Source organism: Choristoneura fumiferana, chromosome Z (genome assembly GCF_025370935.1).
Source record: "Choristoneura fumiferana chromosome Z, NRCan_CFum_1, whole genome shotgun sequence".
Classification (NCBI taxonomy): Eukaryota; Metazoa; Arthropoda; class Insecta; order Lepidoptera; family Tortricidae; genus Choristoneura; species Choristoneura fumiferana.
This window is the reverse complement of record NC_133472.1, coordinates 6,539,977-6,559,787: the sequence shown is the minus strand read 5'-3', so window position 1 is coordinate 6,559,787 and position 19,811 is coordinate 6,539,977. Positions and strand designations below refer to the sequence as shown.

The 19,811-nt window shown below is 37.2% G+C and overlaps 1 protein-coding gene across 1 annotated transcript; it reads left to right on the top strand.

Annotated features, from left to right (window-relative positions):
* Positions 1-2,479: 2,479 nt before the first annotated feature.
* On the top strand, positions 2,480-15,479 carry LOC141443799 (retinol dehydrogenase 12-like). Its single transcript, XM_074109198.1, has 5 exons — positions 2,480-2,972; positions 6,562-6,797; positions 7,747-7,986; positions 10,428-10,500; positions 11,741-15,479. Exons 1-5 carry the CDS (start codon positions 2,685-2,687, stop codon positions 11,909-11,911), a joined length of 1,008 nt encoding a protein of 335 aa, XP_073965299.1. The 5' UTR covers positions 2,480-2,684; the 3' UTR covers positions 11,912-15,479.
* The last annotated feature ends 4,332 nt before the right edge of the window (positions 15,480-19,811 follow it).

Sequence of the window (19,811 nt, the reverse complement as noted above, 5' to 3'; positions counted from 1 at the left end):
ATATTTTAAAAACATAGGGGGGTTGCCTTAACGATTTTTCGATTCAGTGATCTTTTTGCGAAATATTTAATTTTAAAGTGCAAATTTTCATTAAAGTCGAGCGTGCATTCAGGATGGTAGTAAGTATATCAAATTTACAAGGAAATTTATAAAGGATACGGTTGCTTGAGAATTAGTAGTAGTTTAAGAGAGTAAATAGCAGCCTAAGGTATAAAATATACCTAAACTTGGATGATTCCGTATTTTTTTCGAGATAGCTCCCTTTGCCGATTTAAGTAACTTGATAGGGTAATTAGGTACATGATATAAGTCCATCAAGTTGTCTGATCGATAACTTACTCTTAACTAATTGTAATCTGAGAATCGAGACATGGGCCGTTATCATCCATAATCCATTCATACTAATATTATAAATGCGAAAGTGTGTTTGTGTGTTTGTCCGTCTTTCACGCCGTAACGGAGCGACGGATCGACGTGATTTTTGGCATAGAGATAGTTTATGGGCCCGAAAGTGACATAGGCTACTTTTTATCCCGGAAAAATGCAGTGCCCGAGGGAACAGCGCGCGATAACCGAATACCAAGCGGGCGGAGCCGCGGGCAAAAGCTAGTATATTGTATATTTGACTTTATCCATCAGAGAACAATTTTGCGAGTGTCTAGAAGCACTTGCCGTTGTTTGGGAAAAAAGACTAGAAAACGAAATATGGCTGAGAGGTAATGGAGGATGAATTGATCATCATTCATCATCAATAATACAGGTGTTTAATTTTTAGTGAGTCAGCACATGGCATCAGCAGTACTCGTAACATTTGCCAAAGAACTGTTAAGGGTGAACAACAAAAAGTTGCACATCTGTTAGTTAAAGCTGCGTGAAGTAGCAGTACCCTTAGGGGCTGTTTCACCATCCATTGATTAGTGTTAACTGACGGTTAAATGTGATGCCGTCTCTATTTGTTTTGTTCGAATAAACGTAGACGACATCAGTTAACACTAATCAATGGATGGTGAAAAGCCCCTTAGTGTAAGTTTTCGGTTACAAAATAAGTACGTCTCGATCGCGTTCGCGTTATAATCTCAATTTGCATGGAAACACGAACATCGCAAACGTACCGCTAGAGGCGCTGTTCGTGTTTGCATACAAATTGAGATTTTAACGCGAACGCGATCGAGATGTATTTTGTAACCGAAAATTTACACTAAGGGCACGTATCACGGGACAATTCACACCAATTGACCTAGTCCCAAAGTAGCTTAGCAAAGCTTGTGTTATGGGTACTAAGCAACGGATAAATATAATTAATAGATTTCTGCAATTGTCACCCGCCATATTTTAAATAACGGTAACTAGGTACCTAATATTGTTATTTCATCGGACAATGATCTTTCTTGGCGTTAGCTTGTTATTTTATTAAACCTATCAGATATGATATGATATGATATGATATTCATATGATATTTTCATACTTACGATATGATTAATGATAAAATACTTAAGTAAATCCCGCTTTGATCAATTACCCAATTAAGATTAAGACCACCCAACGTTGTGATTTATCGGAGAAATACCTACCAATCAAAAATTAATCAAGTTAAAACTATGAATTGATACAGTTATGGGCAGCATTCTTAATTCTTTTATGTACCTAGTAAGATAGTAAGAAAGATGCCTGTGGCGGCGCGCAGTGCCTTTGGCGTGGGCAAGATAAATTTTCCGAAACTATGATGGCACACCACAATATCGGTTTTTATATGGGAAAAAAACGAGAAACTTTCAAAACGCGAGGCTCCTCGGACCGGGAGGCAGGTAGACTCAAAGACTACAGTATATATAGGGATAGACTGTAGTCCACGTCGTCTACACCCTGCAGGGCTACTACGAAACTCGAAACTCGAAGTTCGTGTCGTGCGATCCCTCTGACACTTACACTATTTAATACGAGAGCGAGAGGGACGGTACGATACGAACTTCGAGTTTCGAGTTTCATAGTAGCCCTGCAGGGCTACTACGAAATTCAAAAATCGAAGAACGTATCGTACCGTCCCGCCTACGCTTATATTATTTAATATGAGAGTGAGAGGGTCGATACAATACAATAGGTACAGTACAATACGTGACAATACGAACTTCGAGCCTGGCAAAGGTAGGTAAGTAGGTATTTATTTTACGCCAAGTCGTCATAAAAATAAAGATACATATTTATGATTCAAAGAATTTTACACTTTCCAGGGGGGCTGCTACGAAATTCAAAAATGGAATTTCGTTTCATACCGCCCTCTCACTCGTATAGATAGGCAAGATAAAAGTTTGAATTTTGCACTTCGTAGTATATAGGGCGAGTTCCAATTTAGGTGTGTATCGTAACAAATCAGATAAGGCGTTTTAAATACCACTAATTTTATCCTCATTCGTATAAAGCCGCCGAAATGTATTTGAGCGCGTTAGATTTCAGCTTCAACGCGAACGCAGCCGACCTGTACTACTTGCGCGTTGATTGCAGTTCCCCGAACGCACGCATAATATCATTTCATTTCCGAACGGAAAGACTTTGACCCTCCCTTGTCCGACCGAATGTCACTTTTGACATTATTTTTCTCGGCACTTGAGGATTTGTACTGATAATCGGTCGAGAGATATAAAATACCTGTGATATTCAAAATTCAATTTGATAAAATTTAAGCACGATGGTGTCACAGCAATTGATTTACGCGGCAGCGGTGCCTGTTTCCGTGGTATTGGCGATTGGGTTGATCCGTAGATGGAGGTCTCGAAAATGGGCGAAATGCTTAAGTAACACTTGTTTGAGGGGTAAGACCTTCCTGATTACGGGTGCGAACAGTGGGATAGGGTTGGAGACAGCGAAAGGCCTGGTCAGGCGCAAGGGTAGAGTGATATTCGCGTGCCGAGACATAGCGAAGGCTAAGCAAGCTATTACGCAGATTCGAGCGGCGCAGCCCACTGGGGGCGAGCTGGTGAGTTTTTACTGTTATCTTACTGAGTCCTTAACTTATTATAACAGACTGATGTAGTACTTAAGATATAGACTTGGGTCACCAGCTTTGTTATTTTGGATTATTATTTCAACATTCTTAAAATTCTTTCATGAACAATTATTTGTCAAATTTAGTGATTTATTTCTTAGTGTTAATTTGTTCTATAAAGTACGCGAGGACTCACGAGGCTACTGTTTAAGTCAGCGGTTCCTAAATGTGGGTATAGTCAAGTGCAAAAATATATGTCTATTCAAACCACTTGAAAATATGTTACCACAGCCACAATAAGAGTCACATATTTTTGAAGGGTTAGATAAGTCCATGTTTCTGCACTTGACTTAATTCATGCCCTAGACATATTTTTATGCCTATAAACATATTTCTAAATCTGTGATGAGTGAAAACTTGAATGCGAGTGCTTGGCGGAAAATTGATCAAGTGAAAATGTGTACTCCATTCATCCTTCTCAGGTCTTGGATGTTTAATATGTATTTAAGTATGTTTATCTACCACCACCACCACCTCACCACCTCACCTCACCACCTCAGTCTTAAAAAATATGTCCATCTACAAAATCTATTGGCCAGCCTTGCTGTAATTGAAAAATATAACTTCATCAAACTTGTGGCTTTAAAGGCATAGTTCCTTTTGTCTTTCCATGAAGGGGTCAACTTGAAAAAAAATTGAATTCTTGGTTCATCCTTCAAATAAAGTTTAAAAATTGGAAGCCTGTCATACTTTGTATCTATGTGACACTGACATCATTCAAAAATGACTTTGACATTTCAAAGGTTATAAAGGCATGCAATAAGTTTTACAATGTAACAAGATAAAAAAATGAGAAGGATTATGTCATCAAGATACATTATTAGAAATGTCAACAGACAGTAAAATCTTGCTGATAACTTCACACATATTTAACATGTATGCGGAAAAAACTTTTCTAGTGACCAATTTTTTAAATTTAAATCATTTCACTGGAACGAAAAGAAAAGAAGTGGAAAATTTGCTAAATTAGAAACACTTAAGCAGCAGGATGACCACTTTGTTTTCTGAAAAATTTTCAGTTCAGACTGGAAAAACTGACTAACAAAAATTATGACTTATCTAAGTAAATATGCGGCTGTACTAATTTGAAATTTAGTGTGACGGGATACATACCTCTAATATGTACAGCACAACCAATAGGAAATGTCTGAAACTTCATTTTTAGTGTTCCATACCCAAAGGGTGCCAACGGACAGAACCCTATTACTGAGACTCTGCTGTCTGTCCGTCTATCTGTCATGTGGCTCTATCTCTTGAGCTGTAATAGTTGAAATTTTCACAGATTATGTACTACCGTGGCCGCCCAAACAACAATACTAAAAACAGAATACAACAAATGTGATTTTATTGCAGTTTTTTGCTTAATATTAATAACGGCAACAGTAAGACTCTTGAAATATTCACAAAATTATCCATAATCACTTTAAAAATAAATAGTTAATTTAAAAAAAAAAAAAAAAAACGGGGGCTCCCATACAAACTTGATTTTTTTGCCGTTTTTTTGCTAATGTCTAATGTTATATAGATAATGGTACGGAGCCTGTTTTATGTAAAACTGCAAATGTTTCTTACATTTTACTTTCAGAGCAAAACAATATTATAGTCGAACAGTTGAACTTTGGACAAGGCCATAACAGAGGACAATCTGTCTTGACCTTTTACTTGCACCTATTTCATGTAGACAGACAGTTTATTTGCAGAAGTACATTGTTTCTATAGACAATGATGTGTCATAGCAAAAAGTACAGGCAAAATCTGGGTATAAGAGAAAAAGTATATATAATTGTCAAACACTAAATTGACGAGGGCAAAAATGTACCAGTGCTAGTCCTATCCTACTAATATTATAAATGTGAAAGTTTGTGAGTGAGTGAGTATGTTTGTTACTTCTTCACGCTGAAACGGCTGGAAGGATTTGGATGAAATTTGGCGAAAAGTTAGTTTATAAGCTGGATTAAAACATAGGATACTTTTTATCCCGATGTTCCCACGGGATAGGGATAAAATCTCGAAATAACAACTGCTGGGTTTAGAGTCATGAAATTTGGCATGGGTGGTTTAATTTAAACGTCAATGGAAACCACGATGTAATTTTAGGGAAATCCCATGAGAATGTATTTAATGATTTACGCGTGCGAAGCCGCGGGTAAATGCTAGTGATTAATAAAAAATCGACTTAGTATATAGTAGAGATGAAACGCATAGTGGTTGGGCCGGATACCGGATATTCGGCGGGACCGTCGCCGGATAGCCGGATATCCGGCCACCGGATATTCGGCCTAGTTTTACGTACAATTAAATAAAGCTAATTCGAACATGCACATGACACTCCGTGCAGGTTGCAACTTGTAGAGTATAATTAATTAACTTAGGAGCTGTTTCACGACCCATTGATTAATTTAACTGACGGATAAATATGATGTCGTTGCTGTTTGTTTTGTTTGAAAATTAATCAATGGGTGGTGAAACAGTCCCTTAGAATAATAAACTGATGTCAATAATTGATAAATTCATAATTAATACCATTTTTTAATCATAACTATAAGTTTTTTACCATCCGGTATCCGGCCGGATAGTACGCAACTATCCGGTATTCGGCCGAATAGTAAAATAGTGGCCGGATAGGCCGGAAAACTGGTTTCTGGCTGGATATCCGTTGCATCTCTAGTATAAAGACATGATAAAAAGCAATCTTTAACCATCATTATCATAACTAATAAATTAGTTTGAATACTAACGTTATATTGCCCATAAATTGAAAGTAGATATATCAAGATTACATTTGAATCCTGAGGGTAAAATTATTCACAAAAACTTCAAATAGTGTTAGAGAATAACGTCAAATAGTACTGAGCTCTACAGAAGAAATTCATCAAAACTATAAATTGTTGGAATTGAATTGCTACAGTTGACCTAGAAACGTCTTTTAGTTGCCTAAAATGGATATTGGTGCCCAGACGACGAAGATTAAAGTCTGAAAATGTGCAAAAAAGTAAATTTCTCAAAAAGGTTATTCTTGTGTATGTTGTTTGCTTCTTAATTCGAATTCTCAAAATTACACAACAGTTGTCCGTCATTGTTATAGATATCAACTAATAAAATAAGTTTAATGTGTCCTGGCACAATTAAACGTTAGTACAGGTTTGCACCCGTCAAACCGGTGTTTGATAATTGTTAATTAGATAACTGAAAATGTGAAAATAGGTTCAAAATTGAAACTACTTAGAATCGATTACACTTTACAACTGGCAAGTACAAATTAAGATAGCAATTTTAAATAAGTTTCTGTAAAAAAAAAAAATTAGAAGCTTTTTTTTCTGACTGTACTTTTTTTAACTATACCTACTTGCATTGTCACCACAACTACATTCCCCTGTCAATTTTCAAGTTGATGCCATTAATCATCAATGTCATCATATCAGCCATAAGACATCCACTATTGCACGTAGGCTTCCTGAAGGAACCTTCTGGCTTTCTGGTGAACCTTCTGTCATTGCAAAGTCCTTCGCAATCTCCCCAGATCCCCATGCAGCTGGATCTCGCTTCGTTCGAATCCATCGAGAACTTTGTGGAAGTGATCAAGGCAGGCTTCTACAAGATTGACGTGTTGATCAACAATGCTGGTGTTGCTATACCCCTCAAGAAGGCTCTGAAGACCAAAGAAGGCTTCGAGATACACTTTGGTGTTAACCATCTGGGACACTTCTACTTGACTAATCTACTGTTGGACCATCTTAAAAAGGCTGCACCGAGCAGGTAACGTGTTGATCTTTAACATATACTGACCATTAAGTATTGTGACATATTCAGCCTATATATGGTCCACTGCTGGGCACAGGGCTCCTCTCTATATAAGACAGCTTGGGCCGTAGTTCCCAGTGCTGATTTGGAACTCACTATATTTTCCTTCACTGTGAAGTTTGTAGTGAATTTTTAAATGTAATTTCGCCCTTAGGCCACTGGGTCCGATGGTTTGATTGATCAAACTTAAAAGTTCTCGTAGCCTGGGTGTCGAATTACTAGGACGATTACATTTCCTTGTAGTCTGATCAGTCGGGACATAATGTTCAGTATCGAAAATACAAACTGAAATATAGATGCACAGAAAAACCAGAAAAATAAGACCAGCGCTGGGAATCGAACCCAGGATTCTCGATGAGGGCTACAGCATAGATGTCGCTAGTGTCGCTGCTTAAGTGAGTAAAAATAAGAAACGAACAGGCTGAGATATGTGGTGCATAGGAGAAATTCGTGTCTGTACGAAGTGGTGGTGGAGGAGTCGTGGTGAAGCGGTATAGCACGCGGCACGGAATGCCGAGGACCTGGGTTCGATTCCCGCCAGCGCTGGTCTTATTTTTCTGGTTTTTCTGTGCATCTATATTTCAGTTTGTATTTTCGATATGGGTTTTACGGGATGACCGTAAAGTTAGCAAAAGTTTGGAGTTGAAATAATACAAAAAGATTCCAAAAACCAATCTTAATAATGTTCAGTGTACCACCCGATAGTACGTTCAGGATTTTTTGTGAATGAAATAAAAAAATACCTAACGAAAGGCAAGAGCAATGAAATTTGATATGAAGGGGTTTTCGGAGATGAGCATTCGAGCTAGCTCGATCTTATCTCTGGGAAAACGCGAGTTTTCGAGTTTTAGCACAAGCGAAGCTTGGCCGCCCAGGTACTTAAGTTAAAACGTTATGTTTCCAGAATCGTTATAGTATCATCAACGCTCCATGAGCAGGGGAAAATCGACTTTGATGACTTGAACCTAAAGAAGGATACTGAACTGGCGGTGCAGGGCAAACTCAAAGGTCGTCACAATCCTGCTTACAACAACTCTAAGCTCATGAATGCGTACTTCGGGAGAGCGTTGGCGGACAGACTCAAGGATTATGGCGTCGACGTTTACAACTGCTGTCCGGGATTTTGTTATACCAACTTGTTCAGGTAACTGGTAGCTAACTGTACAACGAGTTTTTACCCGACTGCCCGAAGGAGAGTTATGTTTTTGCATGTACTATAGGATTTAGTATACTATAGGCCTTATAAATAAGCTCAGAGTTGCTCAGCGAGCTATGGAGAGAGCTATGCTTGGGGTTTCTCTACGGGATCGAATCAGAAATGAGGAGATATGTAGAAGAACAAGGGTCACCGACATAGCCAAGCGAATTAGCTCGTTGAAGTTGCAATGGGCAGGCCATATAGCACGGAGAACAGATGGCCGTTGGGGCCGAAAAGTTCTCGAGTGGAGACCGCGGATCGGCAAGCGCAGCGTAGGACGTCCACCAACGAGATGGACGGATGACCTGGTTAAAGCCGCGGGTTCACGGTGGATGCAGGCCGCTGCCAACCGAAGCGACTGGAGGTCTATGGGGGAGGCTATGTCGAACAGTGGACGTCCTACGGCTGAGATGATTATGATAGATTCAGTGCAAAGTGATTTTCTATCGAAATACGACGCACCCGAAGTGTCAATCAATTATTGTGTTAACCCTTGTATGCGGGAACTAAAAAAGTACTGAATTTTAGTCTCTCATCTGTTTTAATAAGTAGAAATTCTGCTGATTTATAGTACATTGTGTTTTAAGGGCGGTAAATAAGGAATTACGAACGAAAGTCTATTAGAAGCTCGAAGTCGAAGACTGAGGGCTTTAATGAGTCGATGTTCGAAATTCTAGTACAATGTTTTACATCACATTTGCGCGTAAAATTGTATATTAGTAAAAGAAAAATAACCAACGATTGCTACTTTCGTTACTTGATCGTTTGATGTCACAGCCTTTATCTAAAAGGCGATAAACAAGGTTATCTCCATCAGTGTCACTGACATACTCTCTTGCATTAATGACGTGATAAAGAAAATTACGGGCATTTTTTTAATATTTTGAATTTGGTTATTTTATTGATAAATAATAATAATAAAACCATTAGTCTCAGACTGCATAAATCCATAATAAAATTATACAAAATAAAAACGAAACAAAAATATGTATATGAAAATCAGAGATTAAATTGAAACATTAAAATGAAAATTCTAATTGTAGTCAAAACTAAAATATACAACTTATTTAAAATTAAAAATGAAAATAAGAAAAATAAAGTTGGCTTGTCGTCAAATGGAGTCGAGTTAAAGTCCAACATAAAACAGTATTAAGTAGGTATTTGAAATTGATGAATGAGGAACTTACTAATTGTAATCGGTTTTAATAAATAAGATATTATTGTAATTAATTACACAATGAGCTAATTGATTAAGATTTCACCTGTTGCCATCGACATCTATGTGTGTATAGATAGACTGCATGTTTCTTACATCAAAACGGCGCACAAAGTTTGTTCACAGCACGGATATGTGAACCTTTTCACTATAGTTTGTTGACGTGTCAAAGTAATATTGATGATTGATTCACCGCGCGTTTTGTTCCAAACAGCCAGTCTAGTGCCGTAAGGTACATAGATTACTATTTCTCAATAGTTGTCCATTTTCAGTTGTCCACTTATAAAAATAAAAATATTTATTTCCTGCCTGACGCTATTTCAACACAAAAAAAATAATATTGTGTTTAAATGTATACAAAACCTTGTGGTAAAGGTGATGAAAAGTCAGATATTCCTTATTGTTGGATCCAATAGAAAGTTTCGATGTAGTTACAAAATTGACAAGATTTCATTTTTTTAACACCTTTAAATTACTACAGGAATCGAAAGAGTTTTGCCTCCTGAACATGGGAAAATATTTATTATAATTTATTTCTCCATATTTAATAAAATACAAAAAATTATGACTTATATCTGAATTTGCCAACACTTCCACAGAATAGATATGTTTCCTTTGCCTTTTTCACCAGAAAAAGGAGCTGTCATAATTTTGACAACGTCTCTATGCAACGTCTACGTCAGATTAACGTGATCTTTTTTTTTAAGAGACTAGACAAAAGTAATGGATCTATTGTGTGGTAGTTTTGGAGTTATGCCCTTTTAGAATAAGCACATCTTATATTTTTTTAAATAAATTAATTAATAACTGTAGCGTAATTTTAAAAATATCAGCTTCTTTCTCTTTCCAAACAGAATACAGAGAGCGAATCAAATTATAGTCTTAGAAATATGAAATTTTTCCTCACAAGATTTCGTGACATTTTCCTGACTTCAAGAAATTTCGGATGTTTTATGCAGTTTATGCTTTATGATCTCGTCTTTAGTGTTAATAATTTCTTGACAAAACTGATTTGTCAATGTCGTGACGGGACAACTTTTTTGAAATACTCAGATGTCAATACATGTTGAATTCAATTTTAGCTGCTTATTAATATTTCTCAATCCTGATCACCAATTAAAAAAAAATATGGCCTTGATTAATGATTTTTATTTATGTTTTATTGTTACAGGGACTCGATAAGGTGGTATCACTACATTCTGATGGCACCCGTGTTTCTAATGTTCATGAGGACAGCCAAACAAGTAAGTGGACTGCACAGTGGCTAGTACGAAATTCGAAAATCGAAGTTCGTATCGTACCGTCCCTCTCACTCTCGTATTAAATAATATTAGGGTCAGCGGGACGGCAAGATACGAAGTTCGCATTTTGCACTTCGTAATATGGGGACAGTTCAAGGTTATTAGCGACGAGTTTTTTTTTTAAATAACACTTCTCTATTACCAAGGTCTTTGGCGTAGACCCGCTAAAACCAAACATAAGAATTTTTTTTTATGTCGTGAGGTACAGACGACCATGTAAACTTTGTGTATTTTTTGTGTACTTACATCAGAGTACAAAAATAAGGTAGGCTGTCCCATTGACTTGTAAGTGAACATAGGCATTGATATATTTTTTACAAGCTTTTATTTAGTTTCAGTAATCAAATCTTGCAAGTTAAATTGGACCAACTTCCAGTATTTCGATTGACTTGAAATTTGGTATACTTATGTTAATTGCGTGACAATACAATAATCTGGTAGTGACATCCTGGTAGTCCGGCCAGGATCATCTCCACAGAACGGAACTCTTCAACGGTTAATGGCATCGACTTGAAATTTGGTATCCAAATGTAGTTTGGGTGACAATACAAGTACAGTCAACAAAAAGTACAGTCAGCAAAAAAAAACTTGTACTTATTTACCAAAAACTTATTATTTTACATAAAACTGGCTGTGATTAAGCCCTATCTCACCTGATGTACAGTGCAGAGATGTTTTAAGCCGTACGAGTATGGCTGACATTGTGTCTTATAACGGTAAAGGAATTTCTTGATCAACTCCTTGTGAATACATGCAGTCACTATTATAAACAGGGTGTCCACTTTCTGGAAACTTAGGGAAAAGTCAGGGAAGCTCAAGGTGGTCATAGAAAGCCAGGGAAAATTAAGGAAATTTGCTAGAAATCCAAAAAGTCAGGGAAAAAACTCGTGATTTCCCAAATCTTAGCTCGATATTTCGACACCAGTCGTTCTAGGCGACGTATTAAAGAGTGGCACCATAAAAATAGTCAACGAAAAATTGAGCACGTTTGGTGTGCAGTGAATTCCCATCGGGTCTAGCTTAGTATCGCAGGCAGTAAAAAAAATCAAGGGTCATATGACCTGCTTTGAAGTGTACATGATTGGTCAGGGAAACTTAGAAATGTGGCCAGGGAAAAGTCAGGTTTTTTTTTAGAATTTGTAGTGGACACCCGGATAAAATATTTAAATATCCTCTTTTTCAGGGCTCAGAGACCGTAGTATTCTGCGCTTCAGACTACAGCGTCGAGGGCATAAGCGGCAGGTTTTACCGCGATTGCGCCGAATATAGCTCCAAATACCAGTTCAACAAGGAGGTGGAAGAGAAACTGTGGCAAGTTAGCGAGGAGCTGGTCAAAGCCAGGAGACCCTTGTGAGACCGCCACAGTTCCCGCTCCCCGCAAAGACCGCAAGAGTTGAGGTTGGAAGATGTTGGCATACCGAAGAGGTTACGTATTGCGGGTCTCCAGCCGTCAGATATGTAAGAATTGAGATGTGGATTATCCGCTATAGTTCCTTTGCGATATTTTTAATGGTGTTGCTGCATTTTTGGCATTAAGAGGTCATTTAAGTGTTACGTAAGCAGAGTTTTAGTTTTTGACTCCCCCCTCCCCTTTGTCAGCAAAAGTAAGCTAAGTTCTATCCTAAAAGAACACACACACTTCGCACAAACCCAACTATCACTAACACCACGGAACACTGACGCGTTTCGAACTTGACCAGAGCTCATATTCAGAGCAACCAGATGTTAGGCTAAAGAATCAAAACAAACATTTAAATCCCCGAGTACAGTCGTTGTTTTTCCCGAGCAAACTACCCGCAATTTTTTCTTTATAAACTTTAATCGTCACTTAAAATTACCTATTTCCAATTTTTTTTATTTACTGTTAAGGCATGTTTTATTACTTGGCTTACGTAATGCTCAAATGACCCCTAAACGGTTAAGGGAAGGACATGTAATGGAATAAAAGCGGAAAAAAAACAATAGTTCCATTAAACTATAGCGAATAATCCTAAGATTGTACAGTACAGTCAGCAGCAGAAGTGGATGGACGGTTCGATGCTCAAAATGATCTATAACGACTCTACTACCAAGGTCATAAGTGTTTAAATCACTTTGAGCACCATAACTGCTCATCTACTTCTGCTGTTGACTGTACGTCGTGTGAATTAGGGAATATTAACCGTTACCCCCTTTAGCATTAGAAATAAGGTAAACATTCTTCTGATTTTTATTGAAAATCCTTTTTTAGTTATGCGTTTGCTCAGCGAATTCTAAGATTTGGTTAAGATTTTCGCGTGGTTGATCGGATCCCCGGTGGTCTATTTGGTGGCGCGCATAGCTAAAAGGTGCGGGTTCGAATCGCGTCCGGAGCAATAAGAAATCATTTTTGTTTTAAAAAATCTTAGATTTCGTTGAACGTACGCTTTGCTAATGAAATAAAACAATTTAGGCAATTTGTTGTTTTGTTCATAGTTCGTGATACATTTGTCAGTTCTTTACCTCAAAAGCATGAATTCCTTGTAGCGATACACCGAATCGTAATTCACCTCGATCGTATAATTTATGGCGTTGTGTCGCAATCCTGTTTTTTTTTGTCGCTAATAGTTTGTCGCATTTCACCTTGGTCGTGTATTAGTGTATTTTAGTGCAAACATCAATTAACGCGCCAAGTTAAATTAGAGTCCCAAGCAAACATCGATCGCGGCGAAATGCGTCTAGGGTAAACACACGAAAAATGAGATACTACAATAGTACATTGTGTCTTTAGGGCGGTAAATAAGGAATTACGAACGAGAGTCTATTTGAAGCCCGGAGTCGAAGACTGAGGGCTTTAATGAGTCGACGTTCGTAATTCTAGTACCGCCCGTGTGACATACAATGTTTTTCATCACATTTGCGAGTAAAATTGTATATTTATAAAAGAAAAACTAATATTTTTTCAAAAATTGCCGATACTGCTGATTGCGCTCTTGGCAGCGCTCTGCAGCATGTGCATGGCGTGCGTGTGCAGCGCGCGCGCGGAACAGCATCACACCATGCAGTAACAAACTCATTTACCGACCTTGGGCTTCATGACATGAAAATTAGTACGGACAATGACTCATTTACCGACCACGGGTTTCATGACAAGCACATTAAGGTCGAGGGTTTTATTTGGGGAGTTGCAACCAAGGTAGCCTGCATATTATGACACTGTTTACTAGCAAGTGTGATGAAAATTAATTATACTAATTTAAACAGCTAAGCGAAAAATTGCGTCACGTACAGTCGCCAGCATTAGTATCTGCCACAGCGGAGCGTGCAAAAATATCTGACACGTCCTTCCGGCCCTAGAAATAGAGTCGTATCAGATATTTATGCACGCTTGTTGTGTCAGATATTGGTGCTGGTGACTGTACAAGATTATATTTAAATTTTGTTAGTTCGAGGTTAAATGCGATGCGGTGAATCGCTACAAAGAATTTATGCTTTTGAGGTAAAGAACTAACAAATGGCGTGATGTACATTATATTGTAGCATGTATGCGAAATTAGTAGGTATGAAGTAGCATGTCTTATTGTTTATAAATACTTATTTATTACTTAAAACTTGGTTTTTGGGTAGTGTAGTAGAACCTTTGTCTTTTATATTGAGTCTGAGCCTCTTGAAAAAGAAATAGACAATTAATTATAATTTTTTATTACCATAAAACACTTTAACAGTCGTTGAACACGTTTTCAACATGTCTTAGTCACGTCTGAGGCGTGTTTAAGTTTATTGTGGTAAGGCCATTTTGGTGGTTATGTAAGTAGAAAACTGTACTATATTAAACAGGTATGTACATGTAAATTGATATCTCGAATTTTTTGATAAATATGTAATCACTGGATATCGATAGTTTTGGGCTGTCATAATGACTTTTCGCCTTCAATGTAGATATACTCACCAGCACAATATCTGAAACAACGAAGCGTGCATAAATTCTGATATGACTATTTTTCTAGGGGTAGGACGTGTCAGATATTTTTGGTCAAATTTTTGCTCACAAGTTTATGAACTTGACTGTACATGTTCCTGTCTTCATATGTTGCTTACAACCAACATATTTTGAGGTTAAGTAGTATTCGATTTATAAATAAAAAAAAGGTAAAGTCGCAATGACAGCTCCGAAGTGCCGCATTAATACATGTACTTATCTGCTAAGAAATAGTTCTAAGCGAAAGTATATGTGCTGCAGCGACTGTTAATAGTTATCTTATGTATCTTGTTATTTTATCAGTTGTTTCTCAAACTTATCTTAATGTTTAAATGGAAAGGCATATTTTTAAGTCACAAGCAAAATCAACTTTGAATTATCGCTAAAATTTTGTAAATAAAATAACTAATTCTTTATTTACGGTAGCAACATTAACTATATATTTTTTAATAAATTGACTGAGTGACAAAAAAGAAGGAAAGGAGCAAAATTTTTCATACCAAATTTTCGCTATTAACATTAAATTTCAAGCGCCTTACGTCAAAATTGTGACAGTTATTTGGCATCATCTACCATTAGCTTTGATTGAACTGTCAAAACGCGTTTTTCTGATACTTACAGTTGGAGGCATAAAAATATCTATCCTTCTAAGTCCTTGTGCACTTTATAAAGGACCGATTAACACTAAGAATAACGGCCGAATGTACTTTATAAAGTACAAATTGTTAATTGAATAAAGAATTCAAAGAATTTTTAAATAATATCCAAAATAACAAAGCAGGTCAACCACGTCTAGGTCTTAAGCACTAAGTTTGTTAAAAAATGTCAGGACTCAGGAGGCTATAGGGCATACATCGACCCTCTGGTTAGTGGCATAAAAGTGTATCTTTGACGTCTTGGTAACGTAAATATAACCTTGACTGTACATTTGGTATGATAATAGTGAACTGTGACTCAAAATAAAGTAACCAAAAATCAAATATTACATTTGATTTATTTTATCCCGGTCAAAATTTAATGCCTTTTTATTAAAGCTGTCTTAAAATTATCGGTTAATAATGTTAGGTATGTATGTATGTATATGTCTATTCACAAGAACGACATGCATAGAATTGAATTGTCTAAGTGCCAGTCTTATACATGCGCCTGCTAATATAATGCAAACAAGTGAAGAATAAATACTTCTTATAACACGATTATCACTTGTTGAATCAACCTGTATTCAATCATTTTGCGGTGCACACAGACATTATCATTCACTCATTCAATACGGTATTTGACTATTTTGTATATGTTTTATAAATTAAAACTACCCAATGCCTGTTATCGAATAGAAAAACATTTTTTAAGCTACCTTTACAAATAACAAAGTTATAAAGGTTTGAAATTCAAGATTAGACAGAGAAAGACATACATACGCCAGTACCGCCATACTTGCTGCATAGAGAAAAGCGTTTGAGAAAGAGACAGGTATATAGATTTTTCAAAAAATCACTATAAATCCAATTTTCAACCGATTTAAATTTTCTCTTCGCTAAACACTATCTGTATATCTATATTTTCATAATAATATTAAGATATGGCAAAATCAGGAGTTGTCAAATACCGTATTCATTCGTGCCATTTCTTATGAAACGATCTATACCTACTTGTAAAGGGTGTAGCTCCCCCATTCATTTTGTACTTTTGTTGTAGGACACTATCTAGTGCCATTCTTATTTTGTTCGTTTTTAGGAGGGGTAAATATTGTGTCAAATATAGTGCCTGTAGTTATAGTGTGTAATTTAGTGCCAACAATGTACTATAATGTGACGACCGGATGGCCAAGTGGTTAGAGAACCTGACTACGAAGCTTGAGGTCTCGGGTTCGATCCCCGGCCGTGGCAGATATTTGTATGAATAGTACGAATGTTTGTTCTCAGGTCTTGGATGTTTAATATGTATTTATCTATATAAGTATGATTATCCGTTGCCTAGTATCCATAGTACAAGCTTTGCTTAGTTTGGGACTAGGTCAATTGGTGTCAAATGTCCCGTGATATTTACTTATTTATTTATATTTATTATACAAACATTGTATTGTAAAAAAGGTACTATTAATGTTTAAGGCTAAGAGGTCATATAACTATAATACCAGATACCTTATAAAACCAGCATCATCGTGTAAGCGAAACGTTTCGTTAGGAACCAAGACAGTTTAATATAAATTAAATTTCACAAAATACTTTTTTTAATGGAAAACAGTACTATATATAAAAGACAATGGAGAACGGATAAAAGGGTTGATCAACTCTTTCTTCTTGTTATTCTGTCACATCAGCGAGGTGACAAAAGACGTGCAGTTTAATATAAATGTTGCGTCATATTATACTAACATGCTTATTAGATAAACAATTTAAGAAGGGGCATAAAACTACCACAAAAACGCATCTTTGGCAAATTTTTATCCTAACTTACGGCTTACAGAGTGACTCAGGAGACCGTATCTATAGCAATGAGTGACAAGAAAAAGTTATCGACCCCAAAAACAAAGTAAAATACATACAAAATTGTCGCTACATCGAAGCACTGTAGCTTGAAGAATTACGCACTTTTATAAATATTTATAATTATAATACTGGCAAAGTACACTTTACTTGTAGCGGCGACGGTCGCGCGAACACATTGCCTATTGGACGTAGTTATGCAAACAGGAACCAACCCACACCTCCCCCCAAAGTTTAGAGTATGCAACTAGTTACTAAAAAAAATGCAACTTCTACCACTTGCACTTGATAGAGTGCATTTTAGTATTTTGTTGCATACTTATCTCAATTTTGCGGGGGAGGTGTGGGTTGGTTCCTGTTTGCATAACTATGTCCGATTTTAGAATTAGTATGTAAGACCGAGAAAAATATCGTCAATATAAAAACTAGTTAGTGCATAGTATACTATAGTTGTTTAGTGAGGAAGCAGAGCGCCAGACCGAATTAACCCTTTGAGACTTTTGTGGCCCCGTAGCAACTGGATTCTTATCGGGTTGCCTAATTTTGTACCTCTCTCGTCGCCCCCTTTTAAACCTTAATAAGGTAGAGGCGATTTAGCGACCACTTGCATTGAGTTGGAAACTGAACTTTATTAATATCATAATACGTCACAATTTCCAGTGTATTTATTGAAAATAAGACTAGCTTTAAAAATATTCTTTGTCAGGTATGTAATCGATAGCTGCTTTTGATTCTGTGGTAGTATGCTCCAATAAGTGGGGCCTTATTAAGGGTTAAGGTAGTCTTTCTTTTGCGAGCTGTTTACCGGAAATTTTACGAAACGTTGCTGCTGTACAGTGTATTTATATATTTTTTCACACCTCTCCTTCAGAAAAGTAAGTTTTCCTCCCTGACGAGAGGGAGCAAAGTGCAACTTTTCTGTTCAAGGCTTTTCTAAGTGTTTTATTGCAAATGCCATTTTTTAAGTTGATAATTGTATAGCCTCACCATTTTCTATGCTGGTTGTTCTTTAATAATAATTAGTTTTTTTTTTCAACTTTCTTAATGCTCGGTGTGAAAAGTTGTATGAGCCACTCGGGAGCAAAATTTGTTTCATATTCTATTGTAGAATCCTTCGCTACATTCTGGATTCAATGAACGCCCTCGCCGTAAATACACCATTTTGCTCCCTTGTGACACAAATAACTATTGCCTAACACGTTGCTGGTACGGTCATGGTATGATACGGTGTACTGGGTGGAGACCTTATTAGTAATCTCATTTATTATGGGATACTAGGGGTGATTGTGTCCAAAGATGGAAATCCTGTAATGAACCTATAATAAATTATGTTATTTATTATACAAGTTTGGGTCTGACAGTGTGTTTTATTTAAAAAAAAGCATTTAAGCTTGTCTTCTAGCGATCCTAAAACAGTTCCTTTTTTAACACACTCCAAGAAAAGGAGAAGGTTCTATGTTCGACTGTATATATTATTATCTAGCCTGGATTGATGTCCCACTGCTGAGCAAAGGCCTCCCCCCCATGTCCTCTATTTTTCCCGATCCAAAGCAGCCTGAGGCCAGAGAGAGAAATATGTCCAGGTCGTCCCGCAGCCGCCGTCTGGGCCTACCCCGCCGTCGCCATCCGTCTTGTGGCATCCACTCACTGGCATTATTAGCCCACCGCAGTGGATGGATTCGGCTGACGTGGCCGGCCCAATCCCACTTCAACCTGGCAGTCTGCACCGACATCGACAATGCGTGTTTTAGAACGCAGCACCGTGTTCCGGATTCGGTCAATCCTGCCCACTCCAAGCATGCTCCGCGCCATAGCTCTTATGTATATATAGTTTTATGTATGTTCAATTCATTCTATTAGCGGTGACATTTTCTTACCACAGCTGAGCCCAATCTTGCAAGTTGGAAAAAGTTTAATATTCTGAACCAAGATGATTCAAGCTGAGGCCGTATTGCCTGACGTTTCTGAGGTTCAGATTGCGCATACAAAAACTGTCATTTGATTGCGATCGCGAGCGTCAAAAACGTGAGACAATACGGCCTCATTGTTACTAGTCTTAAGTGTGGCGGTATAAGGAAATTAAAGACCTATTGTGCACGTAAACCTTTTTATTGACCTGAAATTATATTACAGAACAGTTGGGTTATGCTAATAATAATGATAAACTTCTTGGTTTGATTTGAAAATATAAATAAAAACTTATTATTACAAGCTTCACTCGTATTGGCTTGAATAAGACTATTACCACTTTAATTAAGCCGGGCTGGATTAACAATTAAGCAGAATAGGCAACAACCTAGGGGCTCCGCGCGCACAAATAAGTATTGCTTTATCGCATGTTGTTAGTTTTGATTGAACTTATAAAGCAGTAGTTCCCAAACTTATTTATCTCGTGGACCACTTTCAAAATTTTACTGGTTTCGGTGGACCCCCTGCTGCTACATTTCTACCACATTCTTAAAGTCGCCAAAAAATAAAAATTGTGTCGTTTCTGAGTTCTGTCCAGTCGCTTGCCCTATTAAAATATTATCTGCTTAGTTAGGTACTTAAAACAATGTAGGTAGGCCCTTATAAAAACTATGCTTACATTTTGGCTCTTTACTATCAAAAGCAGATAAATTTTCGTGGACCCTCATTAACATCTTATGGACCCCCATTTTTTGTTCACGCCTACGTAGACCCCCAGCAAGTCTCCCATGGACCCCTGGGGGTCCACCTGGACCACTTTGGGAATCACTGTTATAAAGAGAAGAGGCTTAAAAAAGGGTTTGTGGTTAATCCGGCCCTGAGGGGTCACTACAAAAATCGAATTTCGTAGTAGCCCTTCTGAC

Coding starts and splice junctions, on each gene's coding strand:
- LOC141443799 (XM_074109198.1), top strand. CDS start 2,685: ATGGTGTCACAGCAATTGATTTACGCGGCAGCGGTGCCTGTTTCCGTG. Junction 6,798..7,746: donor AAAAAGGCTGCACCGAGCAG/GTAACGTGTTGA, acceptor TTATGTTTCCAG/AATCGTTATAGTATCATCAA. Junction 7,987..10,427: donor TGTTATACCAACTTGTTCAG/GTAACTGGTAGC, acceptor TTATTGTTACAG/GGACTCGATAAGGTGGTATC.